At 39.3% G+C, this 26,176-nt stretch overlaps 1 protein-coding gene and 1 non-coding gene across 2 annotated transcripts; one reads left to right on the forward strand and one right to left on the reverse strand.

Moving 5' to 3' along the window:
- Positions 1–96: 96 nt before the first annotated feature.
- slc7a10b (solute carrier family 7 member 10b) lies at positions 97–26,176 on the reverse strand. Its single transcript, XM_023263381.3, has 11 exons — positions 25,924–26,176; positions 20,188–20,392; positions 17,505–17,656; positions 11,031–11,156; positions 10,741–10,894; positions 9,715–9,838; positions 8,552–8,655; positions 8,365–8,461; positions 7,145–7,294; positions 6,836–7,013; positions 97–6,740 (listed from the first exon to the last, which is right to left on the reverse strand). The coding sequence occupies exons 1-11, from the start codon at positions 26,063–26,065 to the stop codon at positions 6,610–6,612; spliced, it is 1,563 nt and encodes a 520-aa protein (XP_023119149.1). The 5' UTR covers positions 26,066–26,176; the 3' UTR covers positions 97–6,609.
- On the forward strand, positions 11,531–11,638 carry LOC111564075 (U6 spliceosomal RNA). Its single transcript, XR_002745747.2, has one exon. It is a non-coding gene; the product is annotated as a U6 spliceosomal RNA (small nuclear RNA).

Genomic DNA, 26,176 nt, shown 5'->3' on the forward strand with positions numbered 1-26,176 from the left:
CCAGAGCTATATTTTTACTATTCACGAAGCATTGGGGCTATAGCCTCAGATCCCTGGGTATCACATCAATCCATCAGCATAAATAAACACCACCAGTCCTGTTCCAAGTCATTCTTGATTTATTGTGCTGCTAGAGTTATTTACTCATTTTTAAAAAAGTGCTGTAAAACACACCCAAGTTAACATTCCACGTGATGATCCCATTGTAAACACTGAAGGCTTTACAAAAAATTTACAGCGTAATAGTGCCTGTATTTCAAGACAAAGTGAGACAGGTGAAGACCCCAGCTGCCACAGATCCTGTGCTGTGATTTTCCCCATCCTCTTGAAAGGGGATACAACAGGATTTTATGTGTTTTTTTGTTTGTTTTGTTGGGTTTTTTTACATTTTATTTTTACCTGACAACAGAATTAACCCCATCTACACTCATGTACATAATTTTGTTACAAAAAAGGTATCAGAAAAGCTGGAAAACAATCATATGAGGAGGAATGAGACTTGATAAGTAAAACAATGTGATCAGAATACATTTTTGCTAATTATTATTGCATGTCTAGAAGTGCTAGTTAAAAGGAAATACGATTTGTTGTAGATTCTCAAAGTTGTTTGGCCTGACATCCAAAAAGCTTCAGAGATTTTTAAATGATGCCAAACATCAGAATTCTTTGACCTTCCACTTCTAGAGAGCCAATGACCTGATTGACTGAACATCTTACCAGACTTGTATTTTCTATTAGCATTTACATTCTGTTCAGTGTTCACACCTAAGTGATCACAAACAATCTTCAGTAGAGGCTGCACCTATGACAACTGAATTGACCTATTTCTCAATTTTCTCTTGTTACAAACCCAAAGCTTGAAAATAGATTGCAGAAAGTTTAATGGTGTGCTTCTGTAATTAAATGGCAGCTGCTGGAGAGAGTGCAAATGAGGGATCCTCTGGATGGGGGAATCTATTATAACTGAAGTAATTAATTAAAATATCAAAACATAGAAATATTTTCAGAGTCACCTCTTTCCATATTCAAGCAAAAGCCAAAGCAACAAAGAGGAAACATTTATAAACTGGGCCTTAAGTAACTGAGGCTGATTCCCAGTTCCATACTACATATGAACTCTAAGCATGTTTGCAGTATATAGTGTGTATTTAATGTGCTTACAGTGTATAGTAAGTACTTTAAAACACCAGTATGCTGTGTAAAGAAATTTGATTCTAATGTAGGCCAACTCTTAACATGTCCCACAGGGCAAAATACAAAGGAAATGGAAGAATTACTCACAGATGTAAATAATTAAAAATGCTTACTCTTTAAAATAAAGCCTGATGTTGCACATACTGTTTAATATCCAGTCAGTATGAAGCAGTATGTAGATTTTGTGTACTGTAAAACGGTACACTGTACTGTACAGGTAGCATATTCTATGGAACTGGGACACAGCTTGTGGTTACACAGTTAGCCTGCTGGCATGTATAACAACAAAGTCCTAAGTCTTAAACTTGTAATCTCAACTTTTTAAACCGGATGTAAGGATAAAATAACTTGGGATTATAACTGGCTAATAGTATTGGCTGTTTTTACAAACATGGCCAACATCCCACTGCTTCTTTCTAAACTAACATGCAAGGGCCATGTAAAAAAAAGTACCACTGATTATTGCATTGTGCAAAGTGATATATCCTACAGCACCTCTTTGCACATTTATGTCATGAGACAGGTGTATAGGAGAGAGAAGAGCATTTCCAAAAGTTTCAAAAAGACACCCACACGCTGTCTAATCTGCAACAATACATTTATTTGTGACGTTTTGTGCTAGACCTTCATCAGGCGTTGCAGTTTTGGCCATTGAGGATTTTATGCATTCATATCCTAGAAATTTACTCACTCAATACAAACAATTTTGAGATATATTCATTAGTCTTACTTTGTATATGGCTTTGAAATCTATATTGTGGGAAATTAAGCCACAGGCATTCCCTATTTAAGATCTCTTTGCACCAAACCATTTGCCTGATGAAGATCCAGCACTGAAATGTTGCAAATAAATTCATTTTTGCAAGTTAGAGAGTGTGCAGTCGTCATTTAACTGGGCAGGTATGAAATAATAATATTAAAGGTCTAAAAAGGCTGATGTTAAGCTGTATATCCATCCATCCATTATCTATACACCGCTTAATCCTCATTAGAGTTGCAGCTGACTTAGGGTGAAGACAGAAGACACCCTAGACAGGTCACCAGTCTATCACAGGGCTACATACAGAGACAAACAATCACACTCACATTCACACCTATGGACAGTTTAGAATTACCAATTAACCTGTGCATGTTTTTGGACTGTGGGAGGAAGGCGGAGAACCCGGACAAAACCCACACATGCACAGGGAGAACATGCAAACTCCATGCAGAAAGATCCCAGGAAGGCAGGGACGCGAACCAGGGATCTTCTAGCTGCAAGGCAAAAGTGTTAACCACCAAGCCACTGTGCAGCCAGCTGTATATCCACAATATGAAATCATAAAATAAGTGACCAAACAGGCAGAGGTTATAGAAAGTTGACTTTGTACAAGTTGGACCTGTAACTTTACAGGGCCAACTTGAACACCGGATCACAGAGATTCAGTCCTTACCAAAACAAGTGCTACTGAAATGGGTAATATTAGTGAAAAGAACCATTTGTGTCTCATTTGCTTACTGCATTAGCATGATTTAACATACATAATACAAGGTGCCACATTATGTTAGATGCTTTCTTTGTTAAAAAAAAAAAAAAACAAAAAACAAAAAACATTATGAAGGCTGCAAGGATTTGTAAGTATTTCTACGTGTGGTTATAACCACAGCATATATCACTAAGTCATTTCATGCCACCAAACCATGGTGTTGGGGTGAAAGTTGCAGATAAAGTGAACACAACTACTTGTTTAGCAATAGATTAATAAGCTAGACCTTGGTCTCTTGAATGGGATGGTGATTCGTGCACCATCTGGTTTGTGTACAGCAATTTATATTCTGAATACCAAGGGGACAGACAACGGAAGACCAAAGCGCATGCAAATAATCAAATGTAAAACACACAGCAAACACACTTGCAAAATATATTAAAATCTAATATAATAAATCAGTTAATAAACCACATTTGAATATGGATTTTTTTCTCAGTCAAGAACTTTTCACACCAAGTCTGAAATTTACACTAAATAGCTATTTTTACATGAACACATTCATGTCTAGAATGTCTTGCACACTAGTATATATTAATTGTTCATCAGCTGTAATTTATGGCTCTACTGCTAATTAATAAACCACTTACTAATGCTTTGGAAAGCAGTTAGAAGCAATGATTAACAACAACATTTTGTGATTGCCAGTTTGTAGAAAATCGGGTTTGAAAATTACTGCTTTTGAAAATGCATAACTAGAATCATGATGACTTGGAGACTCTCCCTGCTGACTTTGAAGAATTGACATGCTTGAAGAGGATTTAACACAATTTTGCCATGTAAAACTTTCCATAATTGTTGTCTTATAACAGTAAAACATTAGTAAGTGATTTATCAACTATAAACAAAGTCATTAATTACAGCTTTAAACTCTTCACAAATGATGCCTTAAGTTAAAAAAACTGAAAGAACTGAAAGAAGTAGTGTTTGAAAAGCTGATAATTTCACCAAGAAATGTAAGAAAAGTAAGACATAACAGAGGCAAGCTTCAAGAAGCAGGTATAGCTTGGCTTGTATAAAATATTTTATCAAGTCATGATCTAGATTTGTGCACGATTTCCAAGGGAATGTACTATGAAGCAATACTGACATAGCCAGGCTTTCTTCATGTTACACAGCTCAGCAAAACCTAAAACCCCATTCAGAGGTAATGGGTGTCACAACAGTGATAATCTGTGTTCTTTGATAACTCAGGCTTTCTTTATGGACTCCATAAGATTCACGTGCACAAAATGGACTAATCATGTGTCACCTACTTCAGTCAAGAGGAATGCTGATAGAATATGGTCAGTCGTGCAAGTTAATATATTTATTTCCCATTCAGTGGCCTGTCAGTGCAGCCGCTTATTTCTGTGACAGCTGCACAATAGAGTTCTTAAACATGAACAAGTGCATTTAAGTCTGGAATGTCCTATAATGAAGGATATGTGGAAATTAATAGCATTTTTGGCCAATTTAAAGTGAAACTAATGTTACTGATTAAATCTTGTCAGTGAGAAAGGCCAACAGAATAAATGATTTTCTAATGTGTGTTCTCTTAGCTGTAACAGAACAGACTTGGCAACATTTCAGGACAAAACATGAATATTTGTTTATGCATTTTCTGCATCACCAATTAAATGCATTTAGATTGCCGTGGTAATGTAACACAAAACTTTTTGTAATACTGTAACTGCATGGTTTTCTTCAATGTAATTACTAAAGTACAGCTCATAGGTTTGCAAATACAGCATATTCCCTCAGCTGAGAGAGTCTGTATTTCTCAGAGTATGATCTGGAAAAGAATTGGTGACAGGCTGGCGCTTTTTACAGCTGACTTAAATCCCAAACTCTGACCAGAACTTGCACTAAAGCAGGATACCTGCTGAGCATCAGTTACCATGGTGTTGTAGCAATCGAGAGATTCACCATTAGAATCCCCCCCCCCCGACACACACACAGCCACCCACCCACACACACACACACACACACACACACACACACACACACACACACACACACACACACACACACACAAATACAAAAAAATGTGTCTTTCTAGCTGTAATCTACATATGCGTATATTGTTTGGTCCCTCCTGCCTGACTTCTGTTATAGCCATTTGACCAGTGGTAGCCATGTCCCTCATCTATTAGGTTGGTGACATCATTGCAGTGCTCATCTCATAATGAAATGTTCTGAATTTCCATCTTGTTTATGTCAAACTTAAACTTATGATTACAACTACAAAACAATACAAATATGGACACCTTACATCAGCTAACATCTCTCATAAATGTCAGTAAACCTAACAGATATGGGAATACATTGCATTTCCTAGTCCTTCGCATTTTTATCATTCATGCCATGTGCAGTCATTGTGTCGAAGGTCTTGAGCTGGTTGAATTAGTGTGTGCAAAAGGTTGCCACTAAATGAAAAAAAAGCCAATATCAGCATGAAAACAATGTTCACACTGACAAGGGCAATGTCTTAACATGTTTAACAGACATACAGCGCTGCTCAAAAGTTTGGGGTCACCCAGACAATTTCATGTTTTCCTTGAAAACTCACACTTTCATTCATGTGCTAACATAACTGCACAAAGGTTTTATAATCATCAATTAGCCTTTCAAAACCATTAGCTAACACAATGTACCATTAGAACACAGGAGTGATGGTTGCTGGAAATGTTCCTCTGTACCCCTATGTAGATATTCCATTAAAAATCAGCTGTTTCTAGCTAGAATAGTCATTTACCACATTAACGGTCTCGACTGTATTTCTGATAAATTTAATGTTGTCTTCATTGAAAAAAGTGCTTTTCTTTCAAAAATAAGGATATTTCAAAGTGACCCCAAACTTTTGAACAGTAGTGTATATTATTAACCATATTTGCCATCTTATATTTTCTAATTAGCACTAAACACAAAGGCGAAATGAGGATGAAAATATGTGGGAAAGGAAAATAATGACACTATGGTGGTGCTAGATAAAAAGTTACTGAAGTTACTGAAGTTACTGGGATTTACCTAGAGGTGGACATTAAAGTCTGCAACAAATTAAATGGCAACTCATTCAATAGTCGCCAAGACATTTCAGTTAAAACCACCAATTTGTGCTAACAATTTTTTGATATAAAAACTATGATTAATATTATTAACTGCCAATGTGATTTGAAATTACATTTTCTCACAGAACCCAAAGTTATCAGTGTGACTCTTAATGATGATGGTGATGCACATTTGTAATTTGTATGGATCCATACACCTGAAAGCTTGTCTCTACCCCTTGTTCCAGTACGATTTGCTCTGGGTGAAACTTCAAAAAGGTGGAAAGGTGGAAAAAGGGTTATATGATACTAAAAGCGGTCAGACAGAAAGAAGAGTAAAAACAGGACTGTAGAATTTGTGGTCGACTGTGCACAAGATGACATGTGTGCTTTGAGGTTTCTTCAGTATTTGCATCAGGCGTACTATAATGTGTATGTGCATTTTCCTTGCTGTTTTCAGAAGACTGGTGATAAATCTGTTATGGACTTGGTGTGAAAAGACTTTAAGGCACAATAAAATACCAACAACATTCAGAAGAAATTACCATGCATTGTCAGTCAATCACTGTTCTGTCATGTTACAGAAGAATCAACAAGTGGATTCAAAAGGAGAATAAAGGTCTTTTTCACAACATGACACTGTTGGCATTAGGTTGGTGTACTTGAAGACTTAGTAGAGAAGTGCAAGCAGCCCACACAGAACAGCAGGCATTTCCACTTTACTGTAGGAAAAAAAAAAAGAGTCTTGCAGGGTCAAAGGTCAGACAGGAAGCTCCAATAGCCGGAACAGTTGTCTGGACTTACAGAATGACAGAATAAAAACAGGAGAAAAAAGATCTTCATGTATTCAGAGAAGAGTTTTAAGAATTGGCAGACAAGCTGCTCCTGCCTGATGACCGGTCAGTCCATTCTGAAGGATTAGCAATCTCAATGGGGTCAATCTGAGGAAAGACCACAAAACACAATCTCTGGCCCACGTATGTCGCCCTCTCTGCAGAAAGACAAGTCAGAAGTCAAATATCAGAAAAGTTAGAGAAGGCATAATACAAATAAAATGCTTTGACCGACCATTCTTTAGAAACTCACCAATAAAGTTGTAAATGCACTTTGGTTTTTCTTTCCAATGGACACCAAGGAAGTACACAGGCACACCGGTAAGCATGATGACTAGACCAACACCACAAACCACAGGCTCTGAGTAAAGACTGAATCCCAGCAGCAGCGCCCAGAACATCAGATAACACACAGGAACCAGAAGGTTAACCTGAATAAGAATCAAGACAAATATGTGCTAGCAAGTTCATAATACTTCATGGATTAGGGATGCTAACAGGTAATAGGTAATAATAAGGTAAATGTGATGATGGATAACTTCTGACAGTTTGTTCATTGTACCTTGATGGGTCGGTACAGGTTGGGTTTCTTCCAGCGGTAGTACAGCAGACCTGCAATGGTGACGCCGTATGACAGGTAGTTGATGAAGGAGACGTAGTTGATCAGGTTGTGTGTTTCTCCAATGCAGAGTATAACAATAGTGGCAGCACACTGTAAACCACAGCAAGGTATGACAATGTGATCAATATCAAGGGAAAATTACGATGATCTCAAGTGTCAAAGTTCATTTACAGCTCATGGTTAGCGCTATTCAGCCTGATGAAATTATTGCAGAAGGTTTTTTGCGGCCATGTAGGAGCTTTATCAAGTACGATAAAATAACCCTGACGATGTTTTTGTGATGTTACTTCTGTAGTCTCAGAAGGGAGAGACTAATGCCCCATTAACACCAAATGGGATGGGTGATAGTAATCAGAAAGATCTCCTTGCTAGTGACTTGTATGCACTCACAAAAATGACGAATGTGTGCAGATTTAAAAACTGTGCATTGACAATGTTGTCTCTACATCTAGTCAGTTAGGGTTTTATTACTGCTATTTGCGTATTACTATTACTTTCATCTTGCCTCCCACACACTTACACAAGGATAAAGAGCTAGTCCATTGATCCACGGTAAAGACAAAATCCACATTGCTCTCCATCAATCTGAGGAATAAACTTTCCTGGGGAGGTTAAGTAGTGTGATACCCTGATAACTGAAGCACACCCTCGCGTCCCCCTTTTTGAAAATGCGAACCACCACTCTAGCTTGCCGCTCCACAGCTACCACCCTGACCGCCACATAATACTGAAGACACATGTCTGCCAAGACAGCCCACCAGTGTCCAGAGCTCTCATCATCTCAGGGTGAATCTCATCCACATCTGCCACCTCTGGGTTTACCGGGTCTATAGCCTTCTCTGCCACCCCCCCCCCCCGGACTTTTTAATAGTCAGAAAATAGTAATTATGGGAACTCCCCCACAAAAAATGAAGACAACTACTGAGTGGTATTATGAAAATATAGGATCCAGGACCACTTGTTATGATGTTGACGATTTCATTTAAAATCTGTCTCATTTGTGAGTTATCGTGCTTTATGGAAATGCTATACCAAATGTTGTTTTAAAACTGTGATTTTACATATAAATCAGCGACATATCTACTGTATATAAACATAAAAATAGAAATAACTGCAATAAATTTTGATTTGACCTGATTTCAATGAAAGACTTTACATACGCAGACCAGGAGGGCAGGGATGGGAGTACAGTTCTTATAGTGGATCATAGCCAGCAGGCTGGGCAGGTGACCTTCTCTGGCTCCTGAGAAACACAACCTGTAAACAGAAACACCAGACATACCATCAGCAGTTGTGTTGGACCAGTATCAGCTGTCAGAGTATGCAGAAACAGGCAGTGTGGCTCACCTAGAAGAAGTGAACAGGTAGCCGTTGATTCCTCCAAAGGTAGATAGAGCCACAGAGATCGGCATAATGACAGAGAACATTCCAAGCAGCTTCTCACCGAACGTCTGAACAGTAGAAGAGCAGAGAGAATCAATGACATGTTCAGACCTGATTTAAATATTCAACATGAATTATGGGTGGCTGATTTGTGCTTTGAAAGATGGCATATGTATCTATATCTCATGTTCCATGAAAATGGTCCAACAAGCAGTTCTACATCAAGATGTCCTGAACTATTAATACACTACCGTTCAAAAGTTTGTAGTGACTTAAAGAAGTCCTTATTTTTGAAAGAAACGCAGATTTTTCTCAATGAAGGTAACATTAAATGAATCAGAAATACGGTCCAGACATTGATAATGTGGTAGATGACGACTGTAGCTGGAAACGGATGATTTCTAATGGAATATCTCCATCGGGGCACAGAGGAACATTTTCAGCAACCATCAATCCTGTGTTCTAATGCTACATTGTGTTAGCTAATGGTGTTGAAAGGCTAATTGATGATCAGAAAACCCTTGTGCCATTATGTTTGCAAATGAATAAAAGTGTGACCTTTCATGGAAAACACAAAATTGTCAGGGTGACCCCAAACTTTTGAACGGTAGTGTACATTTTTATGAAATTGTGCAGAGATGAGACTCAAGAAAATATGTCCCAGACTTTTCATCTATTACCACCAACAGGTCAAAACTGAAAAATGCCAAACACTGAATAAAATAATAACTAGATTTATGTCAGCATGCTAGATCTATATATGCTGCTACTGGCAGCTCCACTAGCAGCTTATCTGCTGACTTACTGTTAGCAAGTGCTGTTGCTGAGGAGTCACGAAGCTCCAAGTACAGTTAAGCTGAGATTCAAATCAACTGGAGAGGCTCCATGAAAGCAGTTTCAGCAAAGTTTGACTTTGTGAAATTGTGCATTATCATGTATCCATTGGAAGACAGTAAACTGTGGCCATAAAGTGATGTACATGTCCACAACAAGAGTGGCACAGTAGTGTGGTGGCTCCCATTAAATACTTGCCATGTTCCTGATCTAGGACTTGTTTTTTGTGATGTGATAATTGCAATTTAAAAGCACACTTTTGCCACCAGTCTTTGTTTAGCCACATTACTCACTACAGCCACGGCATTGGATGACAGCAGCTCCTCAGGCGACATAGAGGAGAAGTAGGCGATGTTGGTGAGCGTGTACACAAAGGTCACCAATGGAATGGAGATGTAGATGGCACGCGGTAGATTCCTGAGCGACGCCACACACCATGCACAAATAATACAGTCAAAATCAAACGTCAAATAAACATGCACTGAAGAAGTTGCGCTGATCACAGGCAAAAGAAGTTAAAAAAAGAAAGATTTGTTTTCATTTAACTTCAAACATCACATATTCATGTTGAGTTGTTTCTCATCAGGAAACAGGTGAGTTGACCATCAGAAACAGTAGAAGCTGTGGGCAGCGGTTAGTGAAGGTGGAACCTAACTATAGGTGTGATTAGAACAGCTAAGAAATTTCTCTGGTCAAAAGATGTAAGAGGAAACTGGGGTGAAAATAAAAATTTGCTACTGATTTTGCACCAGACTCCCGTGGTAGTTAAAAAAACAGAAGAGAAATGGTTAAACTACAGGGTGTTTATGTTGAAAAAGTCTAAGTCCCCTCATATTATAATGTATAGATTTCTATATTCTAAATATGGTATTATACACTTAAAAAAAATCAAATCTGATAATAATGGTCAACATGGAACATCACTCACCAGAAAGGTCAATGTATAGGAAAAAGCCTTAGTTATTAAAGGAATAGCTTGACATCATCTTATTTGTTAAAATGTTGTAAAAAAAAAAACAAATGCCATATGTTGTTTTACAGAGGACAGATAAGTGGCAGACTGTTTTTTGGAGATTTTTTTTAAAAAATTTGAGTAGTTGTCATACGAGCAGCAGGGACTCTTTGAAGCTACCGTTCCTGCTAAGAAACAGTCCAGTAAATAATTTCCTGAACATATTTTTCAAATTGTCAAACTATGCATTTCAGCTTTCATTTAGACAAGAAATGCACCTCTAAAAGCCAGGAATGGCAACAAACAAGCAGAAAAAAACAGAGACAAGCTGAGATCTGGGAAGGGGATGAGATTTGTAAATATTCACCGTCTGGGTTCAACCACCTCCTCTGTGACATAGTTAAGGAAGTTCCAGCCGCTGAAGGCAAACGACGCCTGCAGGAAGGCCAGAGCAATCTGTCCAACTGAAGGCACCCTGTCCAGTGAAAAGGCCACCTGAGGTGTCAACGCCTCATAGTGCCCTGAAAGATAAACAAGACCTTTTTTTTTATCTTCTTTAAAATTTTATTATTATTATTATTATTATTATTATTATTATTATTATTATTTTAACTTAATGGAGCAGTAATGCTTAAGGGCACAGGCTGAAAGATTTACCATTAAAGATCTGGACCAGACCAACTACAATGATGAGACCCAAAGCCATCAATTTCCCCACAGTGAAGATGTCCTGGATTCTGGTGGCCATGCGAACGCTGGAGCAGTTCACCCAGGTCAGAAGCACTGAGCAGGAAACACATGAACATCAGAACACATTTAAACCAAAAGCACACACAGCACACTGACTGATCAATCAATAGTTATGACTAACAAAGTATCAATAAAGGTGAGATCTTTGTTTGTAATTAAGTTAAGCCTGTGACTCAGTTCACGTGTCCTTCCTCCTTGACCAAAAAACTAAACACTTGCAAGCGTATAATACCACCTGGGCCTCGTGGGTGCAGGTTGACTCGGTGAAAACACTAATTACCACGCTGTGCCCTTTTCTCTGTTTGTGATACATTGAAAAACAGCGGGTCTTCTGAAGAAGTTATGACTTGAAATAGAAATTGAGCTATTTGGCCAGATTGACCAGCAATATGTTTGAAGGAAAGGAGGTGCTTGCTCAGGCAGCACATATAATAAACTGGAATCGATACAGAGAAGATTAGCATGGCGCCTCGCACAAGGATGACATGAAAATTCGTGAAGCGGTTCTCATTTTTTTCTTACGTCACTGTTTAACTGCCTGCTCTACGTGCCTTTTCAGTTGTCCCCTGGGTACAAATAAAGTTTTCTGACTCTGAATCTGAGATCTTTAACCCCAAGAACACCAAACCTACCACCAAGCGGGGTGGTGGTAGCATTATGCTCTGGAGCTGTTATGCTGAAAGTACAAGTGGTGCTTTGCGTAAAGTAAGTTGAAGAATGAAGAAGAGGGATTTCCTCCACATAGTTCAGGAAAACCTAAAATCATCAGCCAGAAGGTTGGATCTTGGATGCAGTTGGGTAATCCAACATGACCTCGAAGACACATTAGAAATCATAAAGAAATGGCTAACTCAGGTTAGAATTAATGGACGGCTACCAAGAGTGCGTAATTCAGGTATAGGGACATAACCCAATAATATTAACCAAATATTAGCATTGCTGTATCTATATATTTTAACCATCAGATTTTGTCATTTTTCCAGAAGATCTCTAATATATATAAAAAAAAATAATAATAAATTGAGAGGGCAGAAAATTGAGAGTTATTGAAGTCATTGAAAACCCAAGATTGCCATGATAAACAAGGTCTTTACAAGTGTATGTAAACTTTGGTTTGTGATTGTAATGATCTTGAACCAACAGTGGTTGTTTTTTTGTAGTGATTTATTATTACACTCACATAAAATTGGATAACTTCAGAGATTTCAAAATGATGATATTTTTCATTCATAGTATGGTCTCTGTTTTTTATTACAGGTAATTAATAGTCTCTAAAACTGCGATGATGTGACTACAATGTGACATCATCAAGGTTATTTTTGGACTCCTCCAGAGCCAGAAAACACCTTATTTCTGTTAGTATTGAGAGAGAGAAGTGCAAATTAAGGACAAATAGGAGGACTTCTGCTTCAGTAATATCAGTAGCAGTATATGGTTCAGCTTTTCTCTGAGGTGCTGGTGCTCTTGCCGGCAGTGGGCGGCAGCAGGCAGTTGCCATGGGAGGCAGGAATGTGGGAAACAGCCGAGTGAGGGAGGGCATGATTGTTTCACCTCGTCCATCATTGTCACTGACTTTGCCCCACTCTCTCTCATGGTGGCCTCGCTCTCCGGCACAAAGACAAGCTGTCAGCTCCACAAAACAAACCACTTCCGTTGCGAAGGGCAAACAAAACCGTCTGCGTCCCCCCTCCCACCCTTCAAGGAGGCTGGGTAGAGCTCACGTTTCAGGATCCAGTCCCAAAAACAAGTGTGAATGATGGCGTCAGAGGCGAGAAATCACACGCTGGAGTCCTGTCGTTTCACCTCACCAACAAGATTTCAGGCCAGTCGTTATTTACTCACTAATCAGACAAAGAGGCTGCGTGAATTAATGGTAACAGGCCTACTCAGGCAATACACTGAGCAATTAGGCAGCCTGACAGGTTCACGGTGACTAATGTATGACTGAAGTCCTCCATGGCATTTGCTTGGCCTCCTGTATCACCAGGAAGCCAAGCATTGACTGACTGTCGTTACAGTCCCAGTGCTGTATCATTTTAGTCAATAATTTTTTGATGCAAATGTGAATTTTTGAGTGATAAATTTCTCTGCTGCTGTCACATCCCATCAAAGCTCACAAAGCCCAGCAGGATGCTTGGTAATATCTGTAGTTACTTCAGGTCTTGTTGAGGGTGATTCCATCGTCGTCATAGTTTTTTGGAGGGGCAGCGTGGAGCTTATCACCTTTGACCTCTTCGACAGCTGTATATTTTTATTTAGTCTCTTCGCATCCAAAAATACAGAGTGGAAGGAATGGATTAAGCAGTGTGTTCTTGTGATCTAACAAGAAGCACTTCCACTGACAAGGAACAGGTCATTAGCTAACTGCATTATTTATAGGTTACAGGTAACATAAGAAAAAATCCAATTCAGGATTGCACTGAGGTGGTTTTCCTGCATGTTGCTACTTTATAATTTAGGATAATGTCAGCCACTTTGTCATGTTCATAGGATTTATCAAGTTTACACTTCAGCAACTCCAGTTATACTCGTTACCTGAGGCATCATTACTTTTGCAAACACATCCCTCTAAATTCTCATATACAAATTCTTGTTCCTGCAAAATTGAAACACATTATGTCAAAATTTTACTGTTCTCTATGTCACTGGTATAACTACGTTTTCCTATAATAAGCATTGGGATGCAACAAGGGGTAAAAATGAAACTGACCTTGCATTTCTCTTATTGTTCTGTATGATGCTAGTGTGCCTAACACACTCCAACACAATCTCTCTAGACTGAATAAATATATGACATGACACCTCCTCAGTATTAAAGGCCAAGTTATCTTACCCAGCGTGGTACTGATCATAAAGTCCCAGCCTTCTGTGTTGGTTGACAAGACACAAGCCAAACTGAATAAATATGTAATTACATTTTTTCCCCAATTATTATTTCTATTATATTAAGTACAGGTCAGTAAATTATCGCCATGGTCAATTATCTTATACAGTATTCGAATTATTATCTATATACTACCGTTCAAAAGTTTGCAGTTACTTAGAAATAACCTTATTTTAAAAGAAAAGCACATTTTTTCAATAAAGATGACACTAAATGAATCAGAAATACAGTCTAGACACTGATCATGTGGTAAATGACTATTCTAACTGGAAACAGTTGATTTTTAATGGAATATCTACATAGAGGTACAGAGGAACATTTCCAGCAACCATCACTCCTGTGTTTTAATGCTACATTGTGTTAGCTAATGGTGTTGAAAAGCTAACTGATGATTAGAAAACCCTTGTGCAATTGTGTTAGCACATGAACGAAAGTGTGAGTTTTCATGGAAAAAATGAAATTGCCCGTTTGACCCAAACTTTTGAATAGTAGTGTACATTTAACCGATTCCCATGAAAATGATTAATATAAAAATCCTTTGGCTCCTCTGCAGTTGCTTGTATCTGTTGTCACCACCCTATAGTCCCAAGCAATGTCCTGCACACAGCACACACACAGCTGATTAAGCCTATCAGTGCTAGGTAAATCTCTCTGTATTTCACAATATAACAGGGTTTTAAATCTGGCTTTTGTGGCAACAACCACCAATGATCGGGTTGCTGGAGATTTCCCCTAATTTGCTGTTTTGATGATGGTGGTGGAGAGTACTGCTTGACACATCAGTTCAGAATCTCCCACAAGAGTTCTACTGGGCTGGACTTTGGTGACAGTGAAGGCGATACATACGATTCACATCATTTTCCTACTCATTAAACCGTTCAGTGACTCTTTATGCCCTGCTTATGGGAGCACTGTCATCCTGGAAGAAATGTTCCCATCAGGACAGAAATGTTTCATGGTAAGATAGAGGTGATCACTCAGAACTACTGTGTATTGATTGACTGTGACCTTTTACTCTAAGAGGACCAAACCATGGCAGCAAAATGCCCCCCACAGCATAACAAAACCACTGGATCACCTCACTGTAGAGGTCAGGGGTTCAAGCCTTTCTTTCAATTTGTCAACTATCTGTATCTGGCATTAGCAACTAACCAAGAATTTATTAAATCGATTGAAAATTCAATGTGTTGTAATTATTGACATCTCCTGTCCTGATGAAAATCAGGCGGTCCCAGTACCAATGGTGGCTATGTTAAAGTATTACTGCACTTGCCACAAACTAGGAGCCTGCTTTATTCTAGCTTTGCTTTTCACACAATTTTGAGTGGTAAACCGCCACTATATAAACTGTATACCAGTAAAGCTTGACAGTAACAGTAACTAAGAGAAGCCGAGCTTTACTAACAAGAAAAGCACTGAGAGAGTGCAGTAATCCACCAAGGTTGTTCACTGCCCCATATACCATTGTCAGAAAGCAGCATTTTTCTTTCGAAATGCAGCATTTGTTTATTAGTTATTGATGATCACAGATCATTGCAACATAGAATTTGGCCATTTAATATAGATGCATCCACAAACAAAATAACCTTGCACTGAGCACAGACACATATTATGCATGTGTATATTATGTACGGATACCAAATCGTGTGACCTAAATATGTAGCGGGTGGCGGGAATTGATGGGACTCAGAAACACCCCCACAATTTAATCAATTGTTCCTTGCATCATTTCGGATGGATAAGTCCCAATAAGTCCGCAGCAGTCGATTTGTAGTAGGATCACAATCATGTGATCGTCAGCAGGCAGCTGACGTAGTGTTTACTAATAGTCATAGTTACAGTGACACCGTGCTGGTATCTCACAATGATACAGAAATCTTGAACAAATCCATGGATCCAGACTATAAGCTGCATCACTGCCAAAATCTAATCACTTGCTCCTTGTGTCATTTCTGACCTTTCCTAAAAATTTCATCCAAATCTGTTAGTCCATTTTTAAGTAATGTTGCTAACAGGCAGACAGACAAACCAAAGGCGACCATCACATAACTCCGCCACGTTCCTTGGTGGAGTAACTAAGAGAAGCATAGCTTTACTAATAAAACTTGTCAGTAATGAAGAGGTGAGACCTTTCTCCCAGACTCTGTTCTCATTATTCAGACAATTACTTGCATTACTTTTTGTGTAAACAACCAATTTTACCACCATAAATGACTTCAAGAAGAGACTGTCCAAAAGTGTGTGCCATAATCTACATTCGTACTGTTCACTACACTTTGTCCCTGTCCATCAAAGCACACCTTTTACTTTGCTTTCGAGCATGGTCTTTCAGAACGGCTATACACAGTCAGGATTGTACAAACAATTTCATTTTAAGCATGTGAAAAAAGAAGCATTGCTAACTCGTCACATCAGTCAGGCTTTAAGCTAGAAAACTAAATGGTATAGCCAAATCCAAAATATTGAATAAATGACATGCTGTAAAGTAAAATATCTCAAAAGTGTACCAGTAAAAGCATCTTCTCTTGCAGTTAAAAAAAAATAAAAAATCTGGGAGCCCGAAAATTTGTTTAGTCATATGCAAAGAAAAAGAACAGACACATTTTTCTCAAATTGTGTTAAATTATCAAATACACTACCGCTCAAAAGTTTGGGGTCACTCAGACAATTTCATGTTTTCCATGAAAACTCACACTTTTATTCATGTGCTAACATAATTGCACAAGGGTTTTCTAATCATCAGTTAGCTTTTCAACACCATTAGCTAACACAATGTAGCATTAGAACACAGGAGTGATGGTTGCTGGAAATTTTCCTCTGTAACCCTATGGAGATATTCCATTAAAAATCAGCTGTTTCCAGCTAGAATAGTCATTTACTACATTAACAATGTCTAGACTGTATTTATGATTCATTTAGTGTTATCTTCATTGAGATAAACTACTTTTCTTTCAAAAACAAAGTTATTTCTAAGTGACCCCAAAATTTTGAATGGTAGTGTATGTTAACTTCAACAAATCATTTTGGATTTTGTTAGATGTTTAAACAGAGCAGGTTTGAGTTCATTCTCTCTTCTGTCCTGCTCCCCTCCCTCCCCCAGGGATGAAATGCATTTTTTACTATCAGGTTTCCGAAACGCTTCAGTCAGCAGTTACATAAGAGAACTTTTACATGTGACCACATTCCCCTGCAGAAAGTAGTAGCACAGATGAAAGATCAGCATCCACCAACTGGAGCAGCAGAACAACCACAAGACAGCATGTCATCCTTCATGAATGATGCAAACACACTGTGGAGCAGTCAGCAGCCAGATGCTTCAACCCTTTAAACTGTATCAGAATAGCAGTGGAGATGTTGTAGCTTGTCACCATGCGATCTTATTGTGTTTGAATACAGCCTCCCTATCAATGGACACCACACTTAAGATTAGCAACCCAGTTAACTACTCATTAAAAACAAAAATGAATCAAAGACTCCTATTTGGTGAAGACACTTACAAAGACATGTGGCTGACAGCATCCTTGTTGCCATGTATGGGGGAACACAGTTTGAAAAAACGGGCTGCAGGACATAGTTGGAAAAGGTGAGCGCAATGACAGCGAGCGTTGTTGGGTACATGATGAGGACGGCGCTCCACAGCAGGAGAAACCTGGAAGAGAGAAGGACTGTCAGTGACATAAAACAGATTCAGAAGATCTCCATAAGTCAGTATGAGACAAAAATAGGTGAAAAACTTTGACCTTTTGATGCTTTTGAGGGCTTTTATGCCACTTAGGTTAAACTCATAATGAGCATGCACCTGAACATAGAAAATGTAACTTGCTTACATGTACTGTACTTGCAATTGCAGCACTATAATGCTAGCATTTAGCTTTCGTTTTGTTCTTTCTCAAACAGCCAGCTGACTGTCCTGCTTGGAGCCCTACTTCCTTCCCCATCAGCTAAATCAATCAGGAGCCCAGCAGTTAAACATTCCTTAAGACCCCTGGCAAATGTAGCTTTTCCCTTAAAAGCCCATTGCATCAAAACATCTTTTGAAATGATCTGTTCAGGACTATGTACTTTAGGAAAGGCAAAGGAAAGGTACTGTACATCTCAAAGATCTGTGTATAGATAACACCTTAGCATCATTCTAGGAGATAAGTAAAAACTGCAGCCTTCCGAAATCAGATTTATTCAATTATCTACAAAAGTCCATTATTATTTATTAATGTTGTCATTTTCATTAAGCATTTATCTATAAATCAAATACGCTACTCTATGTGATCTCATCAATGTCCCAGCTACAGCGAATCTGACTGGTTACATGCCACAATCAGCACTGACAGCTACTGTGCATAGACAGGAACAGACAAGCACATTTTCAGAGTGAAGCTGTGTTTGGAAGGTGAGGTAGCAGATGTTCCTGGAGTTGCAGTGAACACCCCAGTCTTACACAGCATCATTGAGAGGTTTGCTGTTGGGCACATGGCTAATGCCAACGCCACGCTAAAGTAAGGCTAACTTCAGCAATCTGTTCTGTCAGATACGTCTCCCTAGCAGAGACATGATCTGCACAAGAGACAAGAGTAGTCACCACAAATTAGAAAATGTGCTACTTTCACAGTGGCTCAAACTATGCTAACAGAAAGTGGCTTGGGAGGCAGCCACAGATTACCTCCAGAACATGTAAGTTGTATTGGTTCCACACATCAGTTATCAGTCTTTCTTGATTACCAAAAATCAGCATCGGTATTGGCCTGAAAAACCCATATCAGTCGGTCCCTAATCTACAGCTGTCTAGCTCGCCCACAGCAAACAACAAATCTCACTGAATCCATCTCATGAAACTCTATGACATGCTTTCAGGCCTAAGGTGTGCTTCCAGGACACTCTCACAGCACCATGGACGGGACTTAGGCCTGCCTCTATCAGAAGGTATTTGGAATTCTATTCTCACACTTGTCAATTTAACCTCTTTCTGTGCTTGTCCTTGCATAATTCAGGTATAGACTTTTGTGACAAATGCAAAAGTCTTGAAGCTTCCGTTATTGACACCATTTCTTAGATATTAAACACCAAACTGGATTAAGACCTTCTGGTTGTTTTGTTTGAGGAAGGCACAAATAACTGTGGACAAACTACCTGTGTTATCCTTTGTATTCCTTCTTTTTTAAGGAACTATGCTGCTTTGGTGGAAGCAGTGTGGTTAGCACTGTTCCTCACAGATAGAAGATAACTGATTCGTCTCCTGGCCTGTTATCTTTCCGTGTATGTTGCATGTTCTCCCTGTGCAGCGTGGATTTTCTTCCAGCTGCCTCCCACAGTCCAAAGACATGCTGAGGTTAATTGGTGATTCTATATTATCCGCAGGTGTGAATGTGAGAGTGATTGTTTGTCTCTATATGCAGGCCTGTGATAGACTGGTGACCTGTCCAGGCGTCCCCTGCCTTCACCCTGAATCACCCGAGACAGACTCCAGACCCCCCACGACCCTAATGAGGATTAAGCAGAGTATAGATAATGGATGGATGGATGCTCTGGCCAAAGGATGCTTCCCCGTATACTCATATATAATGATTAATGGACATTGCATCCTGCTTAACGCTTTAGAAAAACTGATACTGACTTGTCCCTCATTCCTCTTCAATGCCTGCACAGCACTGTGCTTTTGTTATGGTCTACCAAAACCTCAATACAAAGACTGACCAAAAACACAAACAAACACAGTAGCATAATGCACATTAGCATGTTAGCAAATTAACAAGTGTGATATATTTTGGACAAGTTATGGCCTATTACTTATTGTGACTCTGATTTAAGTCCTGCATCAACTTTAAGTGTCATTGTTGGGGCTGACTTTAAAAAAATGCAATAGCAAACTTATCAGATTATGCACACATATAAAGTTCAAAATATTATAGTCAGCTTTAGGGTGTGTTTTCCATTTTGTGGCATGATTTGATTATCTATAGAGATTTATTCTGTCCTTTATAGCGGTCTCAGATTTTTGCTCAATTCATAGAAAAACAAGTATACAATCATTGCTGGAAACCAAGAGAAGTCTACCACAATGCACTACATAGACAGAAAAGCAATGACCACCTTGCTTTTTAAATTTCCAATCTACCACACAATGTGATGTTCTGACATGACCATAGACCTTGACTACACAAAAAGTGCAGCAGAGGCTTCACTCACCCCATCAGGCCACCGAATATCTCTGTTACATAAGAGTAGTCGCCTCCAGATTTGGGAATGGTGACGCCTAGCTCGGCGTAGCAGAGGGAGCCCAGAGCAGCAATACAGCCTCCCAGCAGCCAAACCACTAATGCCAAACCCACCGAGCCCGAGTGCTCCAGAACCCCCTTAGGAGAGATGAAGATCCCAGAGCCGATGATGTTCCCTGAGGAGAAAAGAAGGTACAAGATAATAACAGTTATATATTTTAGTTGCCAATGGATAAAGGTAGAATGGCCTTCTCAAATTTCAAGATACAAAAAAGGCAATAAAAATATTTTAAAAGCACCATTTTGTCAGTAATGATGTGAAACTGGCTTCGCAGAGAGAAGAATATCTAAATGGCAAAATGTCCTGGCAGCATAGGGAAAACACAACAAATAGGGAGAATTTAAAAAAATGGGCTGCACAGTGGCTTGGTGGTTAGCACTTTCGCCTTGCAGCTAGAAGATCCCCGGTTCGCGTCCCTGCCTTCATAGGATCTTTCTGCATAGAGTTTGCATGTTCTCCCTGTGCATGTGTGGGTTTTGTCCGGGTACTCTGGCTTCCTCCTACAGTCCAAAAACATGCTGAGGTTAATTGGTAACTCTAAATTGTCTGTAAGGGTGAATGTGAGAGTGTGTGTTTGTCTCTATGTGTAGTCCTGTGATAGACTGGTGATCTGTCCAGGGTGTCCCCTGCTTTCACCCTAAGTCAGCTGGGATAGACTCCAGCCCCTCCGTGACTCTAATGAGGATTAAGTGGTGTATAGATGATGGATGGATAATTAAGAAAACATAGCATGTGTTGTACAGAGTCTGAAAAATAAAGATGGCAGTATTAAGAGGAAGAAAATAAAAAATCTGGTGCTTCTTAAGGATCAAGTCAATACATGGAAGTCCTTTAGACTGATCAGCAGTTCAAAGTGTATCTTTGGCAAACATATGTCATATGACTGCTTAGTTCATTTTAAATGTATCATCCATAAATATGTAATAGTCCATGCAACCCTAAAGGCAGTTTTATTACTCTGCCAAGGAACGGAGTGATGTTACGATGGGCGTACGACTGTCTGTCTGTCTGTCTGTCTGTCTGTCTGTCTGTCTGTCTGTCTGTCTGTCGGCAACATTACTCAAAAATGGACTAACGGATTTGGATGAAATTTTCAGTGAAGGTCAGAAATGGCACAAGGACCAAGTGATTTGATTTTGACAGTGATGTGGCTTATTGTCTGGATCCACAGATTTGTTCAAAATTTCTGTACCATTGCTAAATAGCAGCACGGCGTCACTGTAACTATGACAACAAGTGAACATTACGTCAGCTGCTTGCTAATGATCACATGATTGCAATCCTACTACAAATCAACCGCTGCGGACCACAAATTTTTAAAAAATTTAACCTGTCAGATATCGTAGAACAACTGAGCAGCCTTGGCAGAGTACTACGCTCTCTGAACACTTTTCTTTTTATTATATGTAGCAAAGTATACAGCCAGATTCATAAGTAGTAGACACAATCTTTGTAATTTTTGCCTCTGTACAGCACCGTGATAGATTTGAAATGACACAGTCTAGATATGATGGATGTGTAAACTTTTTGCTGTAATTGAAGGGGTCTGACTAAAATATCGCATACACAGTTCAAGAATTGGACATTTTGCAACATTTAAACATTGAACGTATTTCAATGAATAAGCTTTATCACTTAAAAGGTGTATTGTTTATTCAATCAATTTATTAAGGTTGTTACATCTGTCCTTTAGTCATGGTTGCAGCTATGGTATATAGTGATTAATGGATACATAATGTGGCCTGATCGTTCTCTGTGGATGTTTGTTTCTTGTAGACCACACACCGCCGCCCTCCTAGTGCAGTACTGTAGATGTCCGAGCAGATACATGCTGTCCACATGTGACTTGTTATGAGGAGTTTTCAGTTTTCACATGCTACACACCACACAGAACATCTCAAACATTTCTACTGCTGCACTCTAAAAACACCAGTGAGACTCTTGAGCAACCTCAATTACACAATCCTAACTGTTCTCCCTGAGTTTATACAGAGGGCATTAAAACACAAAGAGCTCTATAGCAGAGGGAGTTAGAGAAGGATGTAAAGGCCATTACTCAGGATGGGGACAATCCCTCCTGCCCAGAGCCTCAGTATGCAGTGTAGAGTACCAGCAGATCCAACACATTCAGAGTACAACGCTACCAGTAGCACAGCAGAAGGCAGCCAAGTGGCACACACAGCCATTACATAACCAGACATAAATTATCCACTCCAGTCTGCAGAGGTCGGCTGTGACCGACTCACCTTTTGCAACTGTTTGTTTCTGCAGCTTCCTCTAACACACACAAAAAATGTAACTGTGTTGGAGCTATTATGGTCCAGAAAAAAGATTTAGGTTTAGACAAATGACTTCTGCTGCTGAGCCTGGTCCTGTGTGCCGAGCAGCCAGCTTGTTCTCTGTGAATGGAAAGGTGCTTCAGCATTCTGCACACAAGACTTTTTCTTGTTCTGGAGAAGGATATTCTCAAAAAAAGCCAACTGTGGAGGAGGTCCAGTACCAAAAACCAAGACGGTCACAGGTCAGACATCAGAAAGGCCACTGTAATGTGGTTTCTAAGCAGAATTAGCCACTTACTACAGATGTCAGTGAACTTCTCTGTATAGCTCAACAATACTTTGACATGCAGAGCTGGGATTAGAACCACTAACCATGTATTTACACTACCGCTCAAAAGTTTGGGGTCACCCAGACAATTTCATGTTTTCCATGAAAACTCACTCTTTGATTCATGTGTTAACATAATTGTACAAGGGTTTTCTAATCATCAATTAGCCTTTCAACATGATTAGCTAACACAATGTACCATTAGAACACAGGAGTGATGGTTGCTGGAAATGTTCCTCTGTACCCCTATGGAGAAATTCCATTAAAAACCAGCCGTTTCCACCTAGAATAGTCATTTACCACATGAACAATGTCTAGACTGTATTTCTGATTCATTTAATGTTATCTTCTTTGAAAAAAAATGTTTTTCTTTCAAAAATAAGGACATTTCTAAGTGACTCCAAATTTTTAAATGGTAGTGTATGAAATAAACTGTTCCATGTTGTAAACCACAGATTCCTCCAAAGGTCCCACTAGTAACCTAACACATATGTAAACCTCACTGCATACCAGACAATAAAATTTCTAGATTTGATTGTCTTTCGATCCCTGGATTCTTAACACTGGTTGGGAAAAAGTCTTGTAAACGTGTTATTCGATGTTACGTACTGTCACCTAAACCAGGGCTTTTGCAACTGTGGGTGCCACAGTCAGTATTGAAGTAAAATGTAAGTCACACTGACCCAACAAACCTTTCACCATCCACAGTGATAACAAAACAAACAGCTGTAAAATGATGAGCAAACGCTTCAAAGCATCACAAACACTGAAACAGCAGAATAAACAGAATTCTAACTGGGATCTGAAATTGAATTTCTAGAAGGCATAACTTGAAATCCATTACTTACTATCCAGTTTTTCTTTGTATATACAGGGTTTACACTCTGTTTAGCGGACATGTCAGAACATCTAATGTCAGGTTCAGACTACAAAATATAAGCCTAATATTAGCCTGGCTCGAAATAAGTAGTCTGCCACGACTGTAAATGAGTATTAGGCACAGGTGCAACCCCAGTTAACAGATGTTTTTTCTTTATTTTATTTACTTCATCATTATTGGACAGAATGAATAGTGTGGCTGAATGTGGCATAAGTGTTTTAGAGTATATACTAACCTTTAATGTTAATAATAATCTGGTTACTAACCTACCTGTTTTCTATCTATCTATCTATCTATCTATCTATCTATCTATCTATCTATCTATCTATCTATCTATCTATGTATCTATCTATCTATCTATCTATCTATCTATCTATCTATCTATCTATCTATCTATCTATCAGACTCAGCTTTAATTGTTTGAAAACTGACTTTTCAGCTTGAGTGGACATACAGACCACTGTTGCCCTGGGTGACAGTGTACATTGCCATAAACATACACAGTAGTATTTTTACCTAAAAACCCACATAAAACATTGTGTTGCCACAAATTCTCACTACAACACCAAATGTGTATTAATCTGCTGCTGAAAACTGTCCCCAGTAAATCTGTGCAGTGACCTGCCCTTCCAGGGATTTACCAAAGTGTTGACTTTGGTCTTTTGGAAGTTTTCCTTTCATACACTAAAGTATTGTACAAATATAGATAAAAAGCCAGGAAGTCAAGGTGCCAAATATCATGAGGATTCACCTCGCAGGATTTCATAATATCTGAAGCAAATTTCATAATAATGTTTGCTTTGCTGCTGCTGAAGAAAAAACTAAACACAATGCAGATTTTCCTCTTTAGCCTCATCAGAGGTCCCCACAGGTGAATGCTGTGGACACAACCAACAACTGTCTGTCTGTGATTTTAAAGCAACACATTTTTCATGGAGTCAGCCATGCCACCTGATCACTTCAGCGCCACTCTGACTGTACCACTCTATCCTACAGTCTTTTGTATTTACTCTGAGTCTTCTCCATTGTGTTCCTGCACAGTGAAGTGCATTTAAAGGACAGGTTAGCAAGTTCAAAAGTGCTCAGATGAACACTCGAACAGGTTTGCTTGCTGTAATCTTTCCTTCTGTTTACACTGGACATAAAACTGTTTCTAATGAATGAAGTTTCAATGGATGTGACGGGGGATGAATGAAAAGCTCACAGGGGGCTTAACCCTTCCATGTTTCTTTTTAATATGAAACACTGCCTTTGTGTTTTAGTTGCAAGGCAGGAATAACAAAAAAAGAGGAAATTGTATACTAAAAAGTATCATAAAAAAGTAATCATATCAGCATCACTCTTAGTATCTGACAATGAAGGCTTTAAAAGTAAATATTATTGCTTCTTGTAGGCAAACATTTCGCAAGTCTGTTTGAAAATCTTACCTAAAACTAATGTGGCATGTTGTATATGTAAGTTAAAGTAGTTTTCTGTCATGATGGCCCACTTTACCCAGTGGGCAAAAATCCAGCATTGTGCATCACTACTAAAAAGGCTTTAATTTTAAAGAGTATCTATTTACTAAACTAATTTGGATGCCTCATGTTGACTTCAGATAAACTTTTGAATATAGTTTTTGCACAGCCCACTTGGTTCGTTAAATGGACGCTTACTTGATAATGAGGAACAATAACAGACTGTTTGAACCGGACAGCTGTTTAAGGACAGACTTTAAACGTGTGAACCTGAGAGTGAGCAGAGCTGAACAGCCAGCAGCTGACTCTGAGCAGGCCTCCCCCTCCGTCCAGCCTGGATGATGCTCGTATTTACTGTGCTTAGGTGTGTTTAAAGGTCCCTGCTGCTCTTCTGCTCCAGCAGACAATGTTCTTCTGCTTGACCACTAGCCTGCTTCTGGACTACATATATTTTAGCCACGTAAGCACTACAACTCAGTTTGATCTGGAGCCACATGCCACAAACTATGTTTTTCCTCTGATCATTCAATTTATCACCGAACCACAGGGGAAGGTGGGTTTTACTTTAGCACTTGTCAGTAAATCAGCCCTGCGGCAGTCGAAGAAGTCAAAGCAGACTAAGATGTTTTGAAAAGTTCCTCAGTAATAAAGTGCAAGGCAGAACTGATCCCCAGTGGCAGCTCTCTTGTTTTCCTGCCTCACCTATGATGATGGTGCAGGCGCTCAGCAGCCCGATCTCCTTCTTCAGAGTCACTCTGTCGGGAATTTTCTTCTTCTTCTTCCCGGCCGTCGCGGCGCTGCGCGGCCGGGGGCAGATGCTGCTGCTGCCGTTCTGTCCATCCATGTCCGCCTGCCCGGGTCCGTCCGGTCCGTCCAGTCCACTGTGTCGCTCCCAGTCCCAGTACTCCCAGTGCTCCTGTCCTCTCCTCACTCCGCATTCACACAGACTGAATGG

Source organism: Amphiprion ocellaris, chromosome 3, assembly GCF_022539595.1.
Source record: "Amphiprion ocellaris isolate individual 3 ecotype Okinawa chromosome 3, ASM2253959v1, whole genome shotgun sequence".
Lineage (NCBI taxonomy): Eukaryota > Metazoa > Chordata > Actinopteri > Pomacentridae > Amphiprion > Amphiprion ocellaris.

What these genes read in the sequence shown, in the direction of transcription:
- slc7a10b (XM_023263381.3), bottom strand. Translation starts at nt 26,065, where the DNA reads ATGGATGGACAGAACGGCAGCAGCAGCATCTGCCCCCGGCCGCGCAGC. An exon ending in GCTGTCAGCCACATGTCTTT is followed by an intron (nt 11,157 to 17,504) that starts GTAAGTGTCTTC and finishes TTTCCTGCTCAG; the next exon opens with TGCTTCTGACCTGGGTGAAC. An exon ending in GTGCATTTACAACTTTATTG is followed by an intron (nt 6,741 to 6,835) that starts GTGAGTTTCTAA and finishes GTCTTTCTGCAG; the next exon opens with AGAGGGCGACATACGTGGGC.